The 20,355-nt window shown below is 43.5% G+C and overlaps 1 protein-coding gene and 1 pseudogene across 1 annotated transcript in view; one reads left to right on the top strand and one right to left on the bottom strand.

Annotated features, from left to right (window-relative positions):
* Nucleotides 1-15,473, bottom strand: part of PPM1E (protein phosphatase, Mg2+/Mn2+ dependent 1E) — a 436,341-nt gene extending 420,868 nt beyond the window's left edge. The window contains exon 1 of the mRNA XM_077482226.1: nt 15,183-15,473. Within this exon, the coding sequence (XP_077338352.1) occupies nt 15,183-15,364 (182 nt within the window). The 5' untranslated portion in view covers nt 15,365-15,473. The remainder of the gene's footprint in view (nt 1-15,182) is intronic.
* LOC143986335 (U2 spliceosomal RNA) lies at nt 4,833-4,914 on the top strand (annotated as a pseudogene).
* Nucleotides 15,474-20,355: the final 4,882 nt, after the last annotated feature.

The raw sequence follows: 20,355 nt of genomic DNA on the forward strand, positions 1-20,355 counted from the left end.
ATTGCAGAATGCCTCCTGCATGATGTAGGCTTGATGATTTCCCTACACGTAATAATGTGCTTGGCTATAAAGCCATTACCATAGGACAGAATGCAAATATTTTCCAGGGATTTGTACTATCTGCCTTTCTGGATCAGGAAGGATTTTTTTCATTTGTTAGTGGATTTGTTACATAGCATGTCAGACTGAAAAGGACATATGTCCACCAAGTAATTATGTCCAGCAATCTCCCTCCCTAATAACTCTGTTTTGCATCTCCCTAACCCAAAACGGTTGCAGTTTGAAATAGGTTGAAATGGATGAGCGAGTAGTGTACATTTTTCTGTTTTACACAAATACTTATTTAAAGTGGTTGTAAACCCTTTCATATACCCAGTGACTGGCCTCAGGAGATACACAGAGATGAAACAAGTTCTCCTACTTAAAAGTTGTATGTGTTTATCTGCAGTCTTCTCTACGGCCATTCAAAGTGCTAAATTTATAAAGCTTGCCTGAGAGTTTCAGAAAAGGGGGTGGATAGCTGAAGTTACACTCTGCAGAGTGCAGTGAGGAGAGCGCTGAGAGCTGATTGGAGGGAAAGGACACACCCCCCTTCTAGATCTGCACAATTCTGGCTATGAGAATCCGAGCTCCGTTCCCTGCGAGCGATGCGATGCACGGGTTGGAGAACTGTGCCAAATTCAAAAAGTGAAACACACACACATTACATACCATATAATTTAATCTTACAGATTACTTTGCTGTATGTAAATATTTCACATCCCCTTTGTCCCTAGTGGTCGGCCCAGTGCCCTGCATGCAGTTTTATATTATAAAAACTGTTCTTTCTGCCTGGAAACTGGAGATTGTCCATAGCAACCAAAACTGTCCCTTTACATCAAAAGTGGTTTTAACCAGCTAGAAAACAGCGATAATAAATTAGAATCACTCGCAGAATTGAGGGATAGCGATTTGTGGGGAGATCCGTCATCAAATATTGAAAAGTAATGACAGTGACAATTCTGCAACTGAGCAAATTTCGGTGTTTTTGATTTGCTTACATTATTGAATCATTTTTATTATTAGTATATTATGTGGTATAATTATTTATAGTTATTTATTATATTTTAACTTATGATTTTGTTTTTCAAACTTTATCATACCCGGGATGTCTACTAGACTCTGGTTTGGACAGATTTAAGTGAGTTATTCCTAAGAATTACAGGCCTACAATATAAAATGCCAAATTTCCATGCAAAACATTGTACCACTTTCAGCACCTAAAATCTGACATAATCATACCGCCAGGGAGGTTAAACTAAAGATCACGATTCTCATGGTGTAACATCTTCTTTCACAATATACAAAAAAAAATTGTCTCGCTTTACTGTTTATTTTTTTTAATACATTAAAGTGCATTTTTCCAAAAAAAAAATGCGTTTGAAAAACCCCTGCGCAAATACGGTTTGACATAAAATTGGCATAAAATATTGCAACAACCACTATTTTATTAGAGAAAAAAAGATCACAATTTTGATTCTTAGCGATTAATCGTGCAGCTCTACCCCCTATACACAGGAATAAAGCTGAGGCTGTCAATCAGCTGGAACCCTTCCCTGTCACCATTTTTTGCTTAATGTCTGAAAAACTGTCAAAAGTGACTTGTGCTGAGGAATAAAGCCAGAAATTACACTTAGTGCTCTTAAGTGACACAAGAACACACAATAGAGGGATCTGCTTTGTTCATATTTCATGTCCGAGGTTTACAGCCACTTTAAGACCCCTTGCACACAGGGCCAATCAGCTGGACTGAGTCCCTCCTGGAATGGACAGGTACAGTGTTCAGCCCTTCCAGCCACAGCCTACCATAGACTGTGATAGGCTGTCTACAACAGTGCTGGATACTGCACCTGCTCTTCTGAGCACACTAAAATGACAGGAGGGATGAATTGCAGCTGGATGGTGCCATGTGCAAGGGGCCTAAAGAACTCTAAACCTATTTCATCCTCAAGTGAACTAGATGGATATAGCACCTGTTCATTCATAAAAGTAAAAGATCACACAGAGCTGCAAGACTGTGTAATCTATCTGTGGCTATTTGTTAACATACACACCCCAAGTCTATGGATTACAAAGCACCACGGTGCTAAGTGATGAGTCACTTTTCTGAATTAACAATCAGTGATGTCGGGCCAGTGCAATGTAGGACACTGCCACAGAGCTGATTGTTCATTAAGGCGGTAAAGGATTAGAAGCACAGCAAACAGATCGCAAAATATTGCAGACTGTATGAGTTTTGTGAAGGGCCACTAACAAGTCCATCTCCTTTCTAGTAGCCTGGTTTGAGAGAGGGAGGCAAACTGTCCTATCATGCTGCTTAGCAAAGGCAGAATGGATCCAAACCACATGGACCACATGGTCCTCTAATGGATTAAATTAAAGTTTAAATTTGTTATGAGACTTCTACTATGAGAGCCAGTTCACACTGAAATGTATGTATTCCTACGCATCCTGGTTTTGACAGCCCATTCATTTGTCAGATTGAATCCTCGCTGCGTTTGCAAATAGTGCTTTTGGTGCCATTAACAAATAATTGGCACCCGCAAGCATCTCACAACGCAGTGTGTTTACATGCTGTGTGGGAAATGCGCACAGAGTGTGCCTTTCCCCAACCGTGTTCCAGTGTGAACGGGCCCTAAAACAGTCAACCATGGTTCTAAAGTGGTGTTTAAGAAGAATAAAATATGTTGTTCTGTGCAGTCCTTTAAGTTCTGTTGCCAATTTTATCAAGACAATCTGTTGAAAAGGTGGGTATGACGCGGTAAGAAAAGTTCCCTCTGCTCTACAGACAATCATAATACGTTTAGATGATAGCTATAGATTGTCGTGAAAAATTGAGGCATCTGGAATTTTTTAGTTTTTTTAACAGTTATGAAAGTGGTTATAATGGCAATACTTTTTATTTTTTTACCTTAATGCATTCCCTGCTTTAAGTTAAAAAAAAAAAATCACACCCCAGCTCAGCCAGCGTATCTCCCTCTTATACCATACTATCAATCAATGAGGGGTGCGATTGGCCCCACATTTATTCTGCAGCAGAACAATGGCCCCAAACATACAACCATAATAACTATCTTCTGTGTAAAGTCCTGGAAGTGATGGTTTGGCCCCCGCAGAGTCCCTGATCTCAACATCATCGAGTCTGTCTGGAATTACATGAAGAGCAATTTGAGGCAGCCTACATTCACAGAAGATCTGTGGTTAGTTCTCCAAGATGTTTGGGACAATCTACCTGCCAAATTCCTTAAAAACTGTGTGCAAGTGTATCTAGAAGAAATTATGCTGCTTTTAAGCCAGAAGGTAGTCACACCAAATATTGTTTTGATTCTGTTCACTCAATTTGCATTTTGTAAATTGATTAAAATATAGTCTTTCCTTTTGCACACTGGATGTTGGAGAGGATCCTGGCGCTGTCTGTTCGCCGCTTCTCCAGTTGATCTAAAATAACGATTTGTTTATTTTTTTTTAAGCAAACTTTTTAATACTTTTTAAACAATCTTCTACTATCCATGCCGCCGACTAGAGGATCTTCTGAAATAACCGTTTACTATATGCACCTCCGAACCGTGGACCTTTCTGGATAGCTATCAGGTAGTTTGAGTCTAGCAGTGGCCTATCTGTTGCCACTAGCAAAACACCTGCTTGAAGACTCCCGGGAATTGGCTTGCCATTGTGAAGTGCATTTGGGAAGTCTGAAACCACACATTGCCCCTGCTGCAGAGTTGAAAGTCCTAGCTAGTATTCTGGCAGCAAAAAACAACCTGCACTTTTTCCATGCCGCTGTTGGCACCACCATTATGTTGAGTTACTCAGTTAACTGGCTGATAAATCTCAGCAGTTTCTTCACTCCACCATGCAGTGATTAAACAACTAGGACTTCTCCGCCGCCTGCACTACATCCATAGAAGTTCCTGCAGAAAGTTTGTCTGCTCACAGGCAAGCCATACCATCCCGGCTCTCTGGTCAGCAACGCGAACTGTCGCTCCACGCATGCGTCATCAGAGTACTGTCTCCTATCGGATAGGTAGTTTGGACGTCTCCATTGTAACACCTCTCAGTGAGCTGAATGGGAAACGTAGAGTGGACTTTAGCCTGCTATGGCCGGTGCAAAGACTTTTTGCTTCATCAAGCAGCAAAATTGAACTTTTAAATGCACATCCTATTACAAATAAATCCTGCTTCATTCATGACCATATGCTGGGTAAAGGTCTGGACTATATGTGCATAACAGAGACCTGGCACCAACCAAATACCTTTTCCTGTTTAAATGAGAGCTACCCCCAAGGATATAGCTACCTTCAAAAAGCCTGCAGCAAAGGGCGTGGTGGGGGCCTGTCAGTCATCCATCACAGTGATTTGGAGCCATCTCTGCAACCATTACCTGAACTGTCTTCATTTGAATGCCACCTGTGCTGTTCCTCCTCATCTATCGACCACCAAAACCAAACCCATCATTTACCACTGAGATGTCAAATCTCCTTACAACTTTCTGCACATCCTCTGGCGATGTTATAGTTTTGGGCAATATAAACATTCACGTTGACACCCCCTCCTGCCATTTTGCAGCTGAATTTATTCAATTACTGGATTGTTTTAATTTAAAACAACTTGTTGATGTCCCCACACACACCAGGGGTCAAACCTTGGATCTGGTCATTACAAACTCTGCTTCTCTCACCAACCTGCAGGTGTATGATCTAGGTGTGTCTGATCACAAGGCCATTTCCATGCATTTGCCTCCCCCATCCAGCCTCTACAAGCCCAAGTTGAATATCTGTTTCAGCAGAGTTTTTATCGCTTCTCGGCCTTTTGGCTAAGATCAAGTGTAGTATCTGTTCTTATCAGTTGCCAATAGGTGGCGCTAGTTTACCGTCCCTGCTCTACGGCGAGGTGGAGTAGGGGTGGCGGTTACTATGCAAAGCCTGTTGGTGTAAAGGTGACCCGGACTGGTTCGTAGCCGGTTCGGGAAGCCTTCTGATGAGGGCGGAGAACCACTGGTCGGCGCCAGGGGAGGGGACCCTGGCAGACCGGCTTGGATTGTGGCAGCTTTAGCCCCAGTCAGTTTTTCGGGAGGGAACGCTTAGCTCTTCTGTTCCAGCAGAGGGGCGGCCGGTACCTTTCGAATATAATTAGGTAGGAGTGACGGGAGTGAGGGTGGGACCTGATGGCAAAGGGTCTCACTAAGCTCGCTGATCTCCATGCCTTTCTGGCTGGGGTGGGGGCTGTCGTGGTCTGGGCTGGGCTGTCGGGGATGCTTTTGTTGGAAAGCCCATGGTGATGTGCCCCTGGAGTGGCAGTCCAGGGGTGCCTTCTTTCACTGTGCGTCAGCACTTTGATTTAGGCACCTAGGTCACGTCACCATTACACGCTTTTTTTTACACCTGCCTCTAGGGCCCGGCCTTTTGGCTAGGACCAGAGGAATTTTTGATTCCTGGCCGGAGGGCCGGCCATTGTACTGCACAATGGCCACTTTTTCACTCTCCTCTCCACTATCCCTTCCTCACTTTTTATTTATTTTATTTGTGTGTGTTTGTCACTGTTTGTCACTGCACGTTTGATGAGTAGGGTGTCGGTCCTCGGACCAATCCTGAAAGTCTCTGGGAGAGCGGACATAGGTCTTCTGGCTTGGTCCAATCTCCATGAGGGGGGGCCTACCTTCGGGGAAGCCCCCACAGTACCAAGTACCTAGGAGGTTCTGTTTCGGCAGTCCTCCCGGGGAAAGGAGGGATTCCGGTTTTGTCCGGGTCCCACTTGTTGAGTCTGGTACCTCAGTCCCCGTCTGGAGCCTAACGCCCCGGGGGATCAGGGTATGGTCCTTCTTTTGGAGGACATCAGGCACCCGTCTGCACTTTTTAGTGTTTCACTTTTTATGTGTGTGCACTTTTTTTATGCACCGGGTGGAAGTTTTTTGGGTGTGTTTGCACGCCATGGGCTTTTTCAATAGAAAAAATCTGTTTCAGCAGAGGGCGCAGCCCTGAAGTCCTGGGAAGAAAGACTGTCTAAAATGCGACAAAAGTTTGGACTTTGGAGCCTCCGAGAACTCACCATCGAAGGTAAAACACTGGTACTCCGCAGCGAGATCCTCCCTGTGTTGCAGTACCTCGCCCAGGCCTGCCCCCCCCCCCCGGGTTAACACCCGCAAGGCCATCACCAGGGCGGTGTTTCACTTCATCTGGAGCTCCAAAATGGACAGAGTAAAGCAGGCGGTTATGTTCAAGGAACCCCTCAAGGGCGGCAAGGGTGTGCCTGACATCGCCACTCTACTGAGGGTGTTCTTTGCCTGTAACTGCATCCACAGAACTTTGGTGGACAGAACTGTAGAGTCTGGTGGTAACTTCATGTCCCATTTTTTCCTCCTGCCTCTTTGGAGGTCCCTTGGATGGGACAGCTCCATCCCCTACAACTGGGACACTCCTTGGTATTACTTGGACACTTTCAAGTTTATTAAGGAGCTGGGGCGACATGGGGTGAAGTCCGACTTGTGGAAGCCAAAAACTATCCACAAGTTGATTAGAGCTTCGGACATTGTTGAGACTGTTCCAGGCCTCCCTTCAGCCACTTGTAAAGTGGTCTGGAGGAATGTTTCTTCAAAGAGACTCACCAACAGGCACAAAGATCTGGCATGGATGGCAATCCAAGGGGGGTTGCCACTTAGGACATTCATGCATGCCAGAAACCTGTGCAGATACAGACACTGCCCCTTTTGCAGCATCCAGGAGGAAATTGCTCTGCATGTTTTCTGGGAGTGTCCCTTTGCACCGGGCCTGTTGAGGGCTCTGGAACCTGATCTCAAAGACTTTGTTCCACAGACTGCTATCACACACTTTGGTGTGTTGAACGGACTCTTTTGTGGAACTCATTCACAGGAGGACATTGATAGTGCCTGGCGGCTGCTGTGTTGCTTTAAGGACAATTTCCCCTTACCCCCCACCCTCCCCCCCACCACTATGTATCCTTTGGCAGTTCAATAAAGCTTCGGGCCTGTGAACTCTTTTTCCCCTCCCTACCCCACTTTCTCCACCCCCCCATCACACCTGTTGCTCATTGAAATGCCATTTGACTTTGACTATGACAGTATGATAATTTTCCTGACATGTTTTCTCAAAAAAATGCTTTCAGGGTAATGCGGCGTCATGCATGATGTGATGTTTCGGGGTATTATTACTCTGCGCAACACACGAGGCATCATACCGCAGGATGAATGTAATTTATTTGTATGCTTGGAACTGTATTGTTATGTAGTGTAGCGTCGCAGTACAGAGTGGAATGTACCCTGTTCAAAGTATTTGTTTTATGTATATTTTCTTGCAAAATAAAGTATACATTTTCAACCAAAAAATCTGTTTCAGAAACCTAAAAAACATAAACCCAGAACTTTTGGCAGCATCTTTCCACAAACTTTTCATCAGCCGATGAAGCAGTGGATTACTACAACAGCAACTTAGCAGCCTTTTGGACCTCCATGCTCCTGTTAAAACAAGAACAGTCACCTTTACCCGCTCAGTTCCCTGGTTCACAGATGAGCTTCGTAAGATGAAGGCAGCAGGGCGGGTCCTTGGGCAGCACTTCAAAGCATCTGGCCTCACTGTCCACAAACAAATTTACTGGGAGCAACAACAAAAATATGCACAGTCCCTCAGAGAGGCAAGGTCACAGTTTTACTCCAATGCCATCAGAAATAGACCAGGAAATTCTAAGAAGTTTTTCTCCACTCTAAACCACCTTCTTAAACCAAAATCCCCTCCATCTATTGCCCTTACAGAAGAGCAGTGGATAAATTAATGGATTTTTTTCACATCAAAAATTGCAAATATTCGCTCTGCTATTTCTGGTCCTCCCACCCAAATTGTTCCTCCGACATATATAGTCACCCAACCCTTAAACTGCTTTCCTGGGGTGTCATCAGAAGAGGTGCAGAACATCATCAGGAAGATGAAACCCTCCACTTGTCCCCTGGACCCTCTCCCAACTTTCCTGGTAAAAACTCATATCACTGTCCTAAGTCCCCTAATCACCACTGCTATAAATCATTCCCTTCAAAATGGTCATGTTCCTCCTGTTCTAAAAAATGCCATTATCAGACCATTGCTCAAAAAAACACTCTTGATCCAGAAGTCCTATCCAATTATAGGCTCATCTATAGATGCATCTCTAATCTTCCTTTCATATCAAAAGTACTTGAGAAAGCAGTTGTCACTTACCTTCAGGACCACCTCAAACATAATAACCTTTTTTAAAAATTCCAGTCAGGTTTTCGCTTTGCTCACAGTACAGAGACTGCCCTCGTCAGAGTTACAAACAACCTCCTCATATCATCCGATGCTGGCTTTCCCTCCCTCCTTATTCTCCTGGACCTTTCTGCTGCATTTGATACTGTTGACCATGGCGTTTTTTTAAACCGGCTCCACCTCACCACTGGAGTAAAAGACAGCTCTCAGTTGGTTCAAATCATATATCACAAACCGGACAGAATACATCTCCCTTGGCCACTTTAAATCAAATCGACATACAGTTACTTGCGGTGTTCCCCAGGAGTCAGTTCTTGGCCCCATCCTTTTCATCCTCTACCTTACCCCCCTTGGCCAAATTATCAGCCACCATAAAATTTCATTCCACTGCTATGCCAATGACACACAGATAAATGTAAATGCAACAGTTGAAACTCCACCGCCACAGTCATCTTTATTGGTACTCACCACCTGTCTGGAGAAGATAAAGGTATGGATGGAGCATAATTTTCTTCAGCTAAGCAGTTCCAAAACTGAAGTCATGCTGATTGGCACTGCTCACCAGACCAAATCATCATCCATAACAAGCATTACCTTTTCTGGTTCTAACATTCCTATCTCTATCAATAGTCACAAATCTTGGTGTAAAAATGGACTCCTAACTCACTTTTGAAGCCCATATAAATCACCTATGCAAGACCTTTTTCTACCACCTCTGTAACATCTCTAAACTCTGTCCCATTCTCTCCCTCTCAGATGTCGAAAAACTGGTTCATGCTTGTGTCTCCTCCAGACTGGACTACTGTAAAGCACTTCTCATTGGGATCCCAAGAAAGAGTCTGCAGAGGCTTCAGTACATACAAAACTCTGCAGCAAGGATCCTGATGAGAGTGCGAAAACATGGGCATATTACCCCTATTCTTCACTCACTTCAGTGGCTTTCTGTCTTTACCAGGATTGAGTACAAGCTTTTTCTCCTCACAGACCAATGTATCCATGGGCATGCCCCCTTCCCCCAACCTCAAAGAACTTCTCAAACCATTAAACACAACACGTCCCCTTCGTTCCATTCACTCAAACCTTCTTCATATACCCAGAACTAGACTCAGGACAATGGGAGACAGGGCCTTTTGTGCAGCTGCCCCGCATTTGTGGAATGCCCTACCTGACACTTTGAGGGCTCCTCAATCTAATGACTGTTTTAAAAAAGGTCTTAAGACATTTCTTTTTAGCAAAGCTTTTTGTCCTTTGTAGATGTTCGTTTCATTGCATAAACTGCTCATTTTTTTTCTTTTTTCTTTTTAACCTGTAGCACTTTGAGATCTTTTGATGAAAAGGGCACTATAAATGAAATGTAAAAGTATCATTATTAATATAAAAATAAAATATATATTTTTGAAAACATTCTTACTTTACAGCATTTCTTCACACCTTCCTAAAACCTTTGCAGAGGACTAGACAGATTAGACAGATAGTATATGGAAAAAAAAATCTTACTGAAATATTATGTTGAAAAAACACCAAGTTGAGAATTTTAACTTCTCTCTTCAACAGGGTGACAAAGCAGATTCCCCTGCAGTGAAATCACACAGCTGAGTAGAGAAGGAGAGCCCTCTACATTGTCACCATTAAAAAACATCCTCAATGTCAGTCAGGTGCTCTAAAACCCCAGCATTGGGCACTACTTTTTCTTGTTGCACCACTGATACCATCAGCTGACTTTCTTTTAGGTTTTACACACACTATATTACTATCTTGCAAAAGTAACCAGCCCAAATGTGTTACCTGTTAAAGGGAAGAAAAAAAAACACAGACCAAATGAATTCAAGGTACACAGTGCGACTGTGCTACGCCAGTTATTTGCATGCATTTATGCACTTAAGAAAGTCCAATGTAAGCAACAGAATACATGATTAACACCTCCAGTAACAATACTTGCAAAAGCTTTTACTACATGGTATGGTAGAGTAGCACCTCTCACCCACAAGTCATGACATAACAGCATCGAAAATTCTACCGAATTTTACAGCATGCCTTTGCATAATATTGGAAAGAAACAGCTAAGCGAGCATACATGCACCACGCAAATGCCAGAAGAGCTGAAGGACAGAGAACAGAATGTTTCTCTGTGGTGCCACTTTTGTATTTAAAAAAAAGGGTTGCGCAGCTATTTAAGGCACAGAGAAACAGAGAGATAACCAGCCAACATGCTTCTTGCATTCTTCGTGAAGTGTGTAACACTGAATTTAAAAACATCAAGTAATGTTCATTTCTTTTTTACTTACATGATTAAAATGAACAACACCAATACTGCCACCTTGCAGCAGAGAGGTCCTGAGTTTTATTTGTATCAAGGTATTGATTGTACAAATTTTGTTCATGCCTTTGTTTGCAAGGGCATAACCTTAGCAATAGCATCACATGCAAATGCTATGGGCCAGCAAACAGAGGTCTCTGTGCACAAGTGAAGATAATATTCAAAGCCAACCCAACTGCCAAGCAGTAGTTTATGAACTATATAAAAATGTAGTTGTGAAACTTATTATTAGAAAAGGTATAATTAGGAATACTGTACTGTTTCTACACACATTACAATCGGATAATACAATATTTATGAAATTATAATTGCAATAAATCTCCCATATCCACAAAAACAGACACATTTTTAACACTTATGCAAGAGATTGACCTATCTTTAGAAAGCCTGATGCGTCGCACCAAAACATGCATAAAAATGCACAAAAAATGCAAGCACTTTTTTTTTTTAATGCATTGCGCTGTTTTTACATGTTTACGTACTTGTTTTTTGTACAGGCTACATCAAGGGTTATCTAAGCCTGCATTCACCTTAGTGGGAAGTAACCCTACTGATTTTGAGTGTTACAAGCCTTGTGCCAGCGTTTTTGCTTGTGTCTCAAGCTTCAGGCGTTTGTTTCCTGGGCCGAGCAAGGGGAGGAGAGTAGAGACGTTTTTCAGGTGAAAAGACGTGGCACTTTTTGAAGTCTAAGGGGGGCAAAAACACCTGAAAATACACTAAAAGAAAAAACGTTTACCTTATTTTTTATTTATTTTTGCACACATAGGGTACACAGCGTACAAGTGTGAACACGAACAATTAGAAATAATGATATTCCACACGTTGAGTGTAGTCAGGGATAGGGAAACAAGTTAAAAAATGTTCAGTTGTAAAGGGTGGGGGAGGTTACATTTTTTTCCATTATGATAGATGCATAGTCTTGAAATGTGTTTTTGAGTGTTGCATAAGAGCTGTTTCACACCAAAGCCAAATCGGTATGCTGGGCAGCATTGCCCAACACAACCATAATCCAATAGAAAGGGTAATAACACTACCCTCAATTAGTGATGGTGACTAATGATAAAGTACAACTGTACTGTGTGAAACGTGTCTACAAGACTTGTGTGTTGGTGTCCTTTGGTGTCATCTTGGTGATCAATAAACAACATTTTGGATTTCAGTCGATGTGCAGCCATTTCCTCTTCTATTCATATACCCACGGAGGCAGGCCGGGGCTAGCACTTGGTTGAATATTCCTGTCGGGCACTAATCAATCCACCTGGAGCAGTGAGTACTTCATTCCTGTCAGCTATTATATACAGCACAGTTTTTATACAGTACACTAAAACAACAACCACAAAGGAACCAAGGCCACAGGAAAAAAGCACGCAACTGGGGAGTCCGCTCTACTGCAACAGACGACAGAGGCATTCCCTGCCTGTTGTATATGTGTGGCTGTGGGGTGGGGAATGACTCAGCTGGTTATGATTGGCTGTGAGCAGTGACAGCTTTCCAACAGAATCGATCAGATGGGTATGGATGAGGATCCAAATACACCTGGGCTCATCGCTAACCTGAACCCATGTGACTGAGCCCACCGGGAAGCTGTCACTGTACTGGGCAAATCATCTAAAGCATTACCCGTCCCTTGTATAATATGCAGCTTTGGGGCAGGGAATACCTTGGTTGGTTATGATTGGCTGTGTGCAGTGACAGCTTCCCGACAGCATAGCTCAGGTAGGTTTTTGTCAGGGCCCGGATCTGAACCTGTGAACTCTGTTGTATCTGGTGACGTCTCTTCTTGCTGAGCCACCTGGAATGCTGGATAGCTCCCTGAACAATTCCTCGAATGATCCTACCTTGAACCTTTTTTTGTCTTGAACTTTGAGCCCTTTGCTCCTCCCATGAACCTCCTAATAAAGCCATGCCTTTGCACTTCCTGTTTGCCACATTATTGTGCTCCAACCAGCCAATATCTCACTTCTCTCACTGTTGCTGCCGCCTGTATCTTTGCTACTGACCTTTTTCTTGTTCCTTGTCTACGCTTCTGCTTGATCCCAACCTGCAACCACTTGTTACTGACCTTTGGCTTGTTTACTGACTGCTTCTGCTCATCCCTCCTACCTGCTGTATCTGCAACTGGCCGCAGCTTGCTCAATCTCTGGTGGGGCGATCTTAAGGACCACTAACCACTGGTACTAACATGCATCAAAACCCATCTCCACCATCAGGAGCTCTGGTGAACACTGGTTAGTACTAGACTCTGCACCTCAGGTAACCCTGTTTCAATCTTCAGGGTGATGTGCTTCTGTACTTATGTTTATCCAGCTGGTCGGTGAGTGCCTCACTACTGCTATAGCTACTGGCCTCAGAGTCTGACTCCAGATTGTGATAGTTTGGATAAGGATCTGGACACAGTTCATCCCTAAGCCAAACCCATGTGAGTAAGCCCACCAGGAAGCGGTCACTGTAGTGGGCCAATCACCTACGACAAAACCATTCCCTGTTCCTTGTTTATGTGCAGCTGTGGGGTGGGAAATGACTCTGTCTCAGATCATTACAAGCTTCCTGGTAGGCTCGCCCAGTTTGTACATGCAGCAAGCCATTACAATAATGCATTTTAATATGTCTCAATGCAGTTGCCATGTACTGTGGTGTGAACCAGCCCTAGAAATATAGACATGGTGCATTTTTAAGCAGTACACCTGCACTATGTGAAAAGAGAGCCTAGAGAAGCATTGTTATATGTATTCTGTGATGAATGGACGTCGGGTATGCAAAGAGCAAGGACAGGAAGGTTCATTGATGAGGAAGAAAATGTGGCACCTTGAAGAAGGTGACACACATCCAGTGATGACACAGCTTCGGATTGGCTATCACTACGAAAATGAGAAAATCCCAGGGCTGCCTGTGGAAGGATGGAGGGTGCATCTGTCCAGCACCTACCCATCACTCCCAATGACATCCTCTTGGAAGGAGAGCAGCCTTGGCAGAGGAATGATATCAGAGGAAGGATGGAGGGAGCACCTACTTGTCACTCCCATCCTCCTAAAATGAGAGGAGCTCAAGACTGGCTAAAGAATATCAGATTAATGGTGGAGGGTGCACCTGTCATGCTTCTACCGATCATTCCCATCCTTCTAAGATGAGAGGAGCCCAGGGCTGGCTGAGGAATGACATCAAAAGGACGGGAGCAAGGTACACCTTTCCAGCACCTACCCATCACTCCCAATGACATTCTCATGAAAGGAGAGAAGCCCAGGGCAGGCTGAGGAATGATGGAGGGTGCATCTGTTCAGTGTCTACTCATCACTTCCTTCCTCCTGGAATGAGAGGAACCCAGGGCTGGCTGAGGAATGATCTCAAAGGAAGTGAAGAATGTGCACCTGTCCAGCACCTACCCATTACTCCCAATGACATTCTCATGGAAGGAGAGCAACCCTGGCAGAGGAAGTATGGAGGGTGCACTTTTCCAGCACCTACCCATTACTCCCATCCTCCTGAAAGGAGAACAGCCCTGGCAGAGGAATGATATGAGGAATGGTGGAGGGTGCACCTGTCCAGCACCTACCCATCACTCAGTCCCACCGCCATCCTTGCAATGACACAGTGTAATAATACATGCAAAGTCTGTCATTCGCTGAGAGCTCTTTATTGTCTATTTATAGGTCCTCATGAAATCCCTGTGCAGGCATGTGCTACTTTCCCCTAAGTCCTGGCCAGCCCCGAGCCCAGCACCAGGAAAGGAATGAAGGGAAGAAAAGGGATGGAGGGAAGGAAAGGGGCAGGAGGAAAGGAGGGAAGGAAAGGGGGGGGAAGGATGGAAGGAAGGAAAGGGATGGAAAGAAGGAAAGGGATGGAATGAAGGAAAGGGATGCAAAGAAGGAATGGGATAGAAAGAAGGAAAGGAATGCAAAGAAGGAAAGGGATGGAATGAAGGAAAGGGATGCAAAGAAGGAAAGGGATGCAAAGAAGGAAAGGGATGGAATGAAGGAAAGGGATGCAAAGAAGGAAAGGGATGCAAAGAAGGAAAGGGATGCAAAGAAGGAAAGGGATGCAAAGAAGGAAAGGGAAGGAAGGAAGGGAAAGGCATGGATGGATTGAAGGAAAGGGATAGAGGAATGGAAGAGGGAAGGAATGAGGGAAGGAAAGGGGTAGAGGGAAAGAAAGGGATAGAGGGAAGGATATGAGTGAAGGAAAGCGATAGAGAGAAGGAGATGAGGGAATGAAAGAGGGAAGGAAAGGGATAGTGGGAAGAATAGGGATAGAGGGAAGGAAATGAGAGAAGGAAAGGGATAGAGGGAAGGAAATGGATGAAGGGAAGGAAATAATGGAAGGAAATGAGAGAAGGAAAGGGATAGAGAGAAGGAAATAAGGGAAAGAAATGAGAGAAGGAAAGGGCTAGAGAGAAGGAAATAAGGGAAAGAAATGAGATAAGGAAAGGGCTAGAGAGAAGGAAATAAGGGAAAGAAATGAGGGAAGGAAAGGGATGGAGGGGAGGAAATGGGGGAAGGAAAGGGATGGAGGGGAGGAAATGGGGGAAGGAAAGGGATGGAGGGGAGGAAATGAGGGAAGGGATGAAGGAAAGAGAAGGAAGGGAGAACAGTGAACGACTTAACTATTTGCAGAGTTGTTGCAGGCACAGGTCCAGGCATTCCCCTTCCACCTCCTCCGGGGTGATATGGTCGGACAGCGGACGGAACGGGATGGGGTCCTCCTCCCCGAATGGTCCCCGGAACTCCCCCAGGAAAAGCTCCAGAAAGCGGCGGCAGTTTTTCTCCTCGTTGGATGACCCGGACATCGCTTCTCATTCCTGGCTGGAGAGATACTGGAGAAAAAAAGGACGGACAGCTGACAGGAGTAGCGGCAGCACTAGTACTGGCGGAGAGCGCTCTCCTCACACATCCTAGTACAGAGAACAGCTCTGACGACAGCAGCCCTTTACACGTGACTCCGGGGGCGTGACCGCACGGAGCGGGAGCTGAGCTGATCTGTGAGGAGGTGGATGTGCAGGCGCTAGTCCGGAGATGAGGAGGACAGCGTGCATTGTAGGCATAGTGAGCTCCATTCAGAAATTCCCGACCTCTCCATACTGGGGGAGAAGATGTGCAGCTCTTCTCTGTGGAGACCAATCACACTGTAGCCAAAATGGGAGCACACCTGCTTGTATATTTGTTATGTGTTCCCATTCAGATAGCATTACATAATAAAAATGATATTTATTTCAGAGCTGCTGCTTACCATTGTACATGCTTAACCACTTCAATAGCAATCCGCGCTCTCACACTCTAAACGACAATTACTCGGTCAGGCTACACTGTATACACATGACATTTTGATCATTTTTTTAAAACAGGTTTTTCTTGCTGGTATTTTTTCACAGTTGGGTTTTTTATTTTTTGCTATATAAATGAGAAAATACCAAAAACGTTAAAAAATAAAAAAATATATATATATATATATTGACAATTAATAATATTTATTCAAAAATGTAGGTCAAAAATGTATTCTGCTTAAAGCGGGAGTCCACCGTTTTTTTTTATTTAAAAGCCAGCAGCTACAAATACTTCAGCTGCTGACTTTTAAAATAATGACACTTACCCGCCTAGCGCGCCCACGATGTCGGCTCCCGAAGCCGATCTCTCGATCGTCTTTCGGGTGCTGCTGCTGCCATCTTGGGTATGGGAATCAGGAAGTGGAGCCTTGCGGCTTAATTTCCCGGTTCCCTACTGCGCATGTATTCATACCTTTTGAAATGTTCCACATTTTGTCACGTTACAACCAAAAACATACATTTATTTTATTGGAATTTTATGTGGTAGACCAACACAAAGTGGCAAATAAGTGTGAAGTGGAAGGAAAATGCTACATGGTTTTTGATTCTTTTTACAAATATGTGAAAAGTTTGGTATGCATTTGAATTCAACCCCCTTTACTCTGATACCCCCAAATAAAATATAGTGGAACTAATTGCCTTCGGAACGTCACCTAATTAGTAAATAGAGTCCACATGTGTGTAATTTAATCTCAGTTTAAATACAGCTGTTGTATAAAGCCCTCAGAGGTTTGTTAGAGAACATTAGTGAACAAACAGAATCATGAAGGCCAAGGAACATACCAGACAGGTCAGGGGTAAAGTTGTGGAGAAGTTTAAAGCAGGGTCAAGCTATTAAAAAATATCTCAACCTTTGAACATCTCACAGAGCACTGTTCAATCCATCATCGGAAAATAGAAAGAGTATGGAACAACTCCAAACCTACCAAAATATGTCTACCCACCTAAACTGACAGGCCAGGCAAGGAGAGCATTAATCAGAGAAGCAGCAAAGAGGTCCATGGTAACTGGCGGAGCTGCAGAGATCTACAGCTCAGTGGGAGAATCTTTCCACAGGACAACTATTAGTCGTGCCCTCCACATATCTGACCTTTATGAAAGAGTGGGAAGAAGAAAGCCATTGTTGAAAAAAAGCCATAAGAAATCAAATTTTCAGTTTGCAGGAAGCCATGTGGGGCGCACAGCAAACATGCAGAAGAAGGTGTTTTGGTCAGATGAGACCAAAATTCAACTTTTTAGCGCAAAAGGAAAATGCCATATGTGGGGGAAAACGAACACTGCACATCAACCTGAATATGCCATCCCCACCTTGAAACATGGTGGTGGCAGCATCATGCTGTGGGTATGCTTTTCTTCAGCAGGGACAGGGAAACTGGTCAGAGTTAGATAAGATAGAAGATAGATGGAGCCAAGTACAGGGCAATCTTAGAAAAAAACCTCTTAGAATCTACAAAAGACTTGAGACCAGGGCAGAGGTTCACCTTCAAGCAGGACAATGACCCTAAACATACAGCCAGAGCTACAATTGAATGGTTTAGATCAAAGTATATTCATGTGTTAGAATGGCCCAGTCGAGGTCCAGACCTAAATCTAATTGAGAATCTGTGGCAAGACTTAAAAATTGCTGTTCACAGACGCTCTCCATCCAACTTGACAGAGTTTGAGATATTTTGCAAAGAAGAATGGGCAAACATTTCAATCTTTAGATGTATATGAGACATACCCAAAAAGACTTGCAGTTGTAATTGCAGAGAAAAGTGGTTCTACAAAGTATTGACTCAGGGGAGCTGAATACATATGCACGCCACACTTTTCAGATATTTATTTGTAAACCATTTGAAAACCAGTTATCATGATCCTTCCACTTCACAATTGTGTGCCATTTTGTGTTGGTCTATCACATAAAATTCCAATAAAATATATTTAAGTTTTTGTTGTAACATGTCAAAATGTGGAAAATCCCAAGGGGTATGAATACTTTTTTAAGGCACTGTATATCTGAAACTGATCAATCTCGATGTACTAATTTCTTGAGGCTCTAAAATGCCAGGACAGTACAAATACCCCCTAATGACCCATTATAGAAGTAGACAATCCAAGATATTTAGTAAGAGGCATGATGAGTTTTTTGAAGTGTTAATTTTTTTTGTCATGATTTTTGGGGAAATGAAGAAACTAAACAAAAAATACCTTTTTTTCACAAAGTTGCCATTTTAAGAAGTTATTTCTCACACGCAGCATAGGCATACTTATAGTTTCACCCCAAAACACATTCTGGTATGGGGATACCACATGTGTCTGGTCTGGCCTAGATGCATAGAGGGGCCCAAAATCCAAGGAGCACATCTGGGCTTTCAAGGAACATAAATTACACATCTAATTTTCTGACTACCTATCACATTTTTGGAGGCCTTGGAGCACCAGGACAGTGGAAACATCCATTAAATGACCCAGTTTTGGAAAGCAAACACTCCAAAGTATTTTATATAGATATATGTGTGACTTTTTCACTGTCTAGCCATATAGATGGGCCCAGAATCCAAGGAAGCACCTTCAGGGGTTCTAGAGACATAAATTATGCATCTAATTTCCTGACTACCTACCACATTTATGAAGGCCCTGGTGCACAAGGAAAGTAGAAACACCCACAAAATTATTACATTTTAAACACCCAAAGTATTTTTTAAGTGGCTTGGTGAGTCTTTTAAGACTTAATTTTATTGCCTCAAGTTTTTAGAAAATGCAGAAATAAAATGAAAGTTAATTTTTTTTACACAAAGCTGTCAATCTAATAAGATATTTCTCACACACAGCATCAGCAAACTTAGAATTACACCTAAAAACACATTTTGCTTCTCCTCCCCAGTTTAAGGACAACACGTGAGACTTTTTAACTGTCTTGGCCGATTGTGTAGTGGACATTGTATCTTGTGTATCACACAAATCAATTGTGTCAAAACCAATGTACTGTAATGGTCACCTCTATATGAGTGGTCAGGGAATATCGCTTAGTGTAGCATCACCTATAGCAGTTCCAGTTTCTATAATCCTAGTCAAGCCTAGTCTACTGATACATGGCTGCCCCCAGGTATGCCATGTCCACTGGCCTGGTGTCTTACATGAATGTAGTCTGTGGGATGTGCAGATGGGTCAGTTCAGGCTGCTGGCAGAGACATGGTCAGCAAACAGGCAAAGGATCGGCCCAGGCAGCAGGCAGAAATGTGGTCAATAAACAGGCCAGAGTTAGTACAGGTGGAAGGCAGGCAGAGGGAACACTGCACTCGTCTGGCAGTAATCAGGGACACTGTAACTTGTGTGGTGGTAAACAGGGAAATTGTAACTGGGTTGGCGGTGATCAGGAACACTGTAACTGGTGTGGTGTTGATTGGGGACACAGTAATTAGTATAACAAAAGGTAAGCTAATGCAAACCAAACTCACAACATTAGTGCATACAGGGTTAAATGCATAAATACGGTGCTGGACCCATATATTGGGTCCTTTTTATATATCAGGGACACAATAACTGGTGTGGTGGTGATCAGGGACACTGTAACCGGGGGTGGCAGTGATCAGAAAAACTGTAACTGGTGTGGTGCTGATCAGGGACACTGTACCTGGTGTAGGAGTGATCAGGGACACAGTAACTTGTGTGGCAGTAATCAGGAACACTGTAACTGGCGTGGTGTTGATCAGGGACACTGTACCTGTTGTGGTGATGATCAGGGACACAGTAACTGGCGTGGTGTTGATCAGGGACACTGTACCTGTTGTGGTGATGATCAGAGACAAGTAACTGATGTGGTGATCAGGGACACTGTAACTGGTGTGGTGGTAATCAGGGACAATATGACTGGTGTGGTGGTGATCAGATACAATATGACTGGTGTGGTGGTGATCAGTTACAATATGACTGGTGTGGTGGTGATCAGGTACAATATGACCAGTGTGGTGATGATCAGGTATAATATGACTGGTGTGGTGGTGATTATGACCACTGAGTGGGTGGTGGTGATTAGGAATACTGATTGGTGCAATGGTGATCAAAGACACAGTGACTGGCGGTGGTGACCATGTAACCATGTTCACCACCACACCAGTTACAGTGTGCCTAATCATCACCACACCAGTTACAATGTAGCCATAGTGCTTTGCATTTATAGAAAATTACAAGGGGCTGCAGATTGAAAAGAAAAGGTCATTTTTAATAACATTCAATTACAATATGACAATTGTACACGCTATATTATTTTTTCTTTATTTGCTTTTTTTCCCCCACAAAACTGGAGTTACCCTTTAAGCTTTGGCAATAAAACATGGAAGCTGATTGGTTTCTAGGCAGAAGTGCACCTTATTTGACACTCTCCAGCTTTAGTAAATCAACCCCTATGAGTGGACTGCAGTATGTCAGCAATGCCTTTATGAACCAGGAAGTGCAATTTAAGTTTATGTGTGCCT

The sequence above is a fragment of the Lithobates pipiens genome, unplaced genomic scaffold (genome assembly GCF_037356315.1).
Source record: "Lithobates pipiens isolate NorthernLeopardFrog02 unplaced genomic scaffold, aLitPip1_a1.2 Scaffold_16, whole genome shotgun sequence".
Taxonomy (NCBI): domain Eukaryota; kingdom Metazoa; phylum Chordata; class Amphibia; order Anura; family Ranidae; genus Lithobates; species Lithobates pipiens.